General features: G+C 44.3%; 1 protein-coding gene across 2 annotated transcripts in view; it reads right to left on the bottom strand.

The window, feature by feature from the left end:
* Positions 1 to 5000, bottom strand: part of LOC125033946 (CD109 antigen-like) — a 41881-nt gene that overhangs the window by 9412 nt on the left and 27469 nt on the right. The window contains exons 9-14 of one of the 2 annotated variants that reach the window (XM_047625538.1): positions 3739 to 3872; positions 3421 to 3541; positions 2704 to 2847; positions 2305 to 2436; positions 1931 to 1985; positions 611 to 755 (exon numbers count right to left, since the gene is read on the bottom strand). In XM_047625538.1, coding sequence (XP_047481494.1) covers positions 611 to 755; positions 1931 to 1985; positions 2305 to 2436; positions 2704 to 2847; positions 3421 to 3541; positions 3739 to 3872 — 731 coding nt within the window. The remainder of the gene's footprint in view (positions 1 to 610; positions 756 to 1930; positions 1986 to 2304; positions 2437 to 2703; positions 2848 to 3420; positions 3542 to 3738; positions 3873 to 5000) is intronic. The other variant, XM_047625537.1, reaches the window with a different exon arrangement.

The following is a 5000-nucleotide window of genomic DNA, read 5'->3' as shown; positions in this document are numbered from 1 at the left end:
GAAAAACATAAATGTTCATGCGCATGCACACAGAGACAGGATAAAACTCAACTAAAGACTTGGATTGGCCGTTCATAAGGAGTTAATACCACGACTCGCCTCGCAGAGAGTTTGCTGGAGCGGCCGTCGTGTCGAGCGGCACGGCGCCCGGACATGCCCAGGATGTTAATGACAGAGGAAATATCCGAGGAAAAGATTCAGCCTCGCTGGACGCCTTCGTCGAAGTAAGGAATTACGAAGAGAGGAAAAGTGACGAGGTAATACGTCAACCCTACAAGGTTGAGAAAATAATACAACACAGTATAGAGCAGAAATTAGAGAGACGATGCAGATTGAGGAGTTTCAAAGGGCTCTTGGTAATGCCATTATACAAGACTTGTACAAGAGAATGTCCACAGCGTTAAAGATGTTTGTTTCTGGTGGAGTACGAGCTACGCACTTGCCTTTCGGCCACTAGAAGAAAGCAGTTTCGAAAAAGTGCAGGAAACCTTTAGAACGTGCACAGTAGACTCTGCACTATGAGGTCGCGCAGTTCTCTACCTAGATTTCTAGTAAATTGTCAATACATGAATGAATAAACAAAAGAAGTTAGTCAGAAGTGAGGAATTACCCGGAGTCCGCCGCCGTGAAGACCCAGGTCTCGGGGAATTTTGTGCGCGCAGCCACGGGGGGTCCCTGCGCCAGGGCCGCCTCGGGGACGCGGGACTCCATGGCCTTCATGTCCCGCGGGTCATCCAGGACCGTGCGGTAGTACACTAGCACAGGAGTTAGTACAGCGTTAATGTTAGTTTGGTCGGCGAGGGGCTTCACGAGACAGAGCTACGACAAGGAATTAGTGTTATTAAAAGCGCTTGATTCTAAGTGTGCCTTCGGAACTATAAAAATGTGTGATATTTCTTTTCCTTTCCTGACAGACTGAAAGCTTGTAGGGAACTGGAAGGACTGAGCTGCGTACGAAGAAAAAACATCCTACAACGATTCGGAGAAAATGTGCAATATAAGCAGCTACGGCCACCCTGTGACTACGAGCAATAAATAGCCATGTAAAAGTTGTAGCTTGCGAAATATTCCAGTTGTGATTACTGAAAATATGTACTTTTAATGGCAAGAAAAGTTTACTCTTTGAGCTTGTTATACAAAAAAAATCTTATGGTAAACAGGAAATTCAGACATTATAAAAACAGAAAGATAGAAACGGAAGATGAAAACCGTAGTTCTACTTCGTCTTGCACGTCCGATAACTTTTTTTAAACCACGCAAATGATGCCCTGATATCCGTCTCTCAAGCTGCTTTCAAAGACAATGTGCACGAAAATATAACATCCGTTCAGTAGGCCTATACGTGAGGATCTTTCTAGATATTTCTGTCTGAAGAGTTCCTAAATTTCCACTGCTATCACTTTTTTCGACTAACACCTAAATTTTCTATCAAGTTAATTATTTCCGAAACCCAGTCAAGGGTTTTTTTTCATCCTAAAATATGAGTAACAAAACGAATGTGAAATGTATGCAGCAACAAACGCACAAACAAACAAACGACAAAGAGAGTGGACAAACAGACAAACGGCAGGAACACGGGACAAGCAAACACCCGCTAGATCAAGCTCATTCACTCCTACTCACGTGATTTCCAATCTAAATGTCAATACCTGTGTTACAGAACAAAGGGCGGTGAATACGCCAAGCCACAAACAAATCGCGTCTCATGAGTTATTTCTGAACTTGCAGTAACTAAAGTGGAAATATTAAAATGTTCAAATATATCAAACAAAAGGATAGTGTTCATGTTCATGAATATAATACAATCTAATTCTGATTGGAGTACAAACGATTTCTGACACTTCATAGCATCACAATGCAATTAATTAATATATACATATATCACATTTCCTAAAACTGAAGATGTCCAACCGAATTTGGAAATACTCACGGAATGGATTGAAGTCATAAACAATTCCGTTGGTTAGCACGACCACACCCGCGTTCTGGAATGTTCTCGCCGTCATCACACTAATACCAGTAATATTATGCCATCATATATCTTACTAATATCATAACATCTTATTCTTTATCACAGTTGGTTATGTCACAGACATATTTATATTAAACACTTATGAGCTGCTGATTATCACAAAAAACACAAAATATGACAAAAACTGCACGAAAGAAGCATTCAAAAGCAATCCAATTATTTTCAGCGTCATCAAAGGTCTACAGGAATCAAATGAACTTAAGAATGACAAAAATCTCCGCCTCGTGTCTCAGCCCGAGAGTCGTGGAGCGCCGTTGGCGACCGACACGCACCTGGAAGACGTCTCTGGCGGTGGTGGTGCCGTGCCAGTTGAACAGCGCCCGCTTCTGGCGGTGCAGGGAGTGCCACACCTCCAGGTTCTCGCGGCCAAGGTCGTAGTCCTCCAGCTCTTGTATCACGTCGTCCTGGGGCAGGGTAAGAATGTGACTATATTCATTGCAGAAGAAGATGAGGAAAAGGAAGAATAAAAAAAAAAAAAATAGAAGAGAGGAGAAGAAAAAGTTAGGGAAGGATGAAAATGGTACGAGGGATAAAATTCTGGAAAGTTCAATTCCCTTTCCCTTATCTTTAAGTGACAACTTGCCAATATGTATCAACGTTCTATCTCCATTACTTCTCCATCCACCGAACATGCCTCGCTAGGCCACACCCACGACGAGCCTCGGCCTCACCTGCGTCAGATGGTTCTCGTTTCCGAGGATCAGCGAGCGCTGGTCCACCGCCAGGACGCCCACGAAGGCGTTGGGTTTCGTGGTGACGGTGATGGCCACGTCGCCGCCCGCGTCCACGGTCTTCGGAGACACACTCACGGACACCTTTGGGGGGAGGGGGAGGGGGGTTATTCTGTGTCGCTTATTCCGGCGGATGGTTTGACTGTTCAGAAGCCTTCGATTCCTGTTTCAAGTCTGTTTTCTTCATCTTTGTTACCGTATACTCTGATTATGTATTTGTTTCTTTTTTATATCTGCAGTTTTTCTGTTTGACTGAAGAAAGGTTTGCGGTTATCAGTATCATTCTTAATACACACATTATTATACTTTGGACAACTAAGTTAAGTTATACCCTTCGATGCCAAACAGCACACATTTTTTTAACGCCATACTACAAATGGATTTGAAAAAAGGTTTAGTAACGATTAATAGGCATACTGTAAACCATTATCAGGGTTATCATCACCACAACGGTTATTATTATTTACGCACTTCTATATTTAAAGTGAAGATTCACACTACCTAAAGAAATCCAACAGACAAAGGGTCTAATCGCAATGGACACGCCACACTCCAGAAACAAGTGACTGCCAGAACGCCTCAAGGAAATCTGGATCCTTTCGCGCCTCCTGGGACACCGCTTAAATGACAAGGGGGCGAAGGGGGAGGGGGACTCACGTGATTCTGGATGGCTCCGGAGACAGTGAAGTGCAGGGAATCGGCCACGAGCTCGCCGTCCTCCTGCACGTAGTAGACGACGAGGCGAGCGCGCGGGGCCATGGCAGCGGTGGCGACGAACCTGGGGGTGAGCGGTGGGTCATCGTCTGCTCAAGGAAGTTGTGTTTTGGCGGATATTTAGAGTGAGATGTATAAGATCGCCTTTGTAATGTTCTCATCAAACTGGAAACCTGACATAACCAGATGACATGGAGCTCCAGGAAACTCAAGGCTCAAGGAGAAAGTGGAAGGTGATGCTTGGCGACATCTGGCTCTCACCTGAAGTTGTGCGTGGTCCCCTGGTGCGCCTGCAGCGTCTGGGCGAAGAGCACGTCCCCGCGCCCCAGCACCTGGTACACGAAGTAGATGAGGGGCTGCGTGGCGTTCAGGCCCACGTGCACCTCCTCGCCGACCTAAGGAAGGGAAGCCAGGTCAGGGCAGGTCGCGGCGAAATACGAGAAGTGAGATAGAAGAACAGGGAAGTAGTTAGGAGTCATGTTAGCGGGGGTGAGGTTACAGGTCACAGTGTAGTATAGATAACAGAAGTAGGTCAAGAAAATGTGTCATGTGTCAGTAGGACGCTGCGACAAGGTCTAAATAAGTAATTATATAGACCTTGCGCTGCCGTATTTTCTGTTTCTTTCGAACGAGCAATCAACCGGCAGCTCACAGACCAGACTGATGTTGTTTTCGTTTTAATGGTGTAAGATAAAGTAAAAAGATTAACTACTTTCATATTACCATTTTCTTATAATTTAAGGTGAACATGGTTAAGCGCTGTAAATTCCACATTAGTATTAATGAGGTACAGTAGTTGTGGAGCAGCAATTACTTAAGTAAAAACCCTAGGCTGCGCGCGGTTCTCGCAGGGTCTCGGGTCAGGCAGTAGAAGAGAGGAAAGTTACACGTTTCGTGTGGATGCACACCCATGCATACTTGTCACCATCTTGATGATATCATGGTTAGAGACCCAGGCTACACGACTGCTACCAGAGCGAATAGTTTCTCTTTGGGGAACTCTTGGTTAATACAGTATTACGTAAGCTATTTTAGATGGAGATATTCACAGTAATAACTGCGAAGAAAATGTTTTGTAATACTATCAATAAAATATTCATTTCATACTCTCAAGATTTACATCAGATAATAAACTTTATCATTAATTTACATTATCAATCCTCACAGAAATAGTGCACAATATTGCTACTTTGCCAGTGAATGGAATGGAATGGCAAAAGCACTGAGTCTACTGTAAGGAGGAAGGCACAGAGGAAGTACTTGTGGCGACAAAAGTGTGAAAATGGAGGAGACAGCGTGCAGGAAGGAGGACCTACCGGCTTGGTGGTGGTGAGCATCAGGTCGACGTCTTCTCCGACCTGTAGGTGACGAGGGATCGAGGATCATGCAATATGAGGTCATGCAAAGATCTGAATATCATGCGAGGTAAATGACATGCAGTAGTGCACGAGAGAAAATCAGAGTAAAAAAACACAAACTGGTAATGTTGACAAGGTGAGATTATGCAGACCAAGAATAGTTAC

The sequence above is a fragment of the Penaeus chinensis genome, chromosome 17 (genome assembly GCF_019202785.1).
Source record: "Penaeus chinensis breed Huanghai No. 1 chromosome 17, ASM1920278v2, whole genome shotgun sequence".
In the NCBI taxonomy this organism is placed as follows: Eukaryota; Metazoa; Arthropoda; class Malacostraca; order Decapoda; family Penaeidae; genus Penaeus; species Penaeus chinensis.
This window is presented reverse-complemented; position numbering and strand designations above follow the sequence as displayed.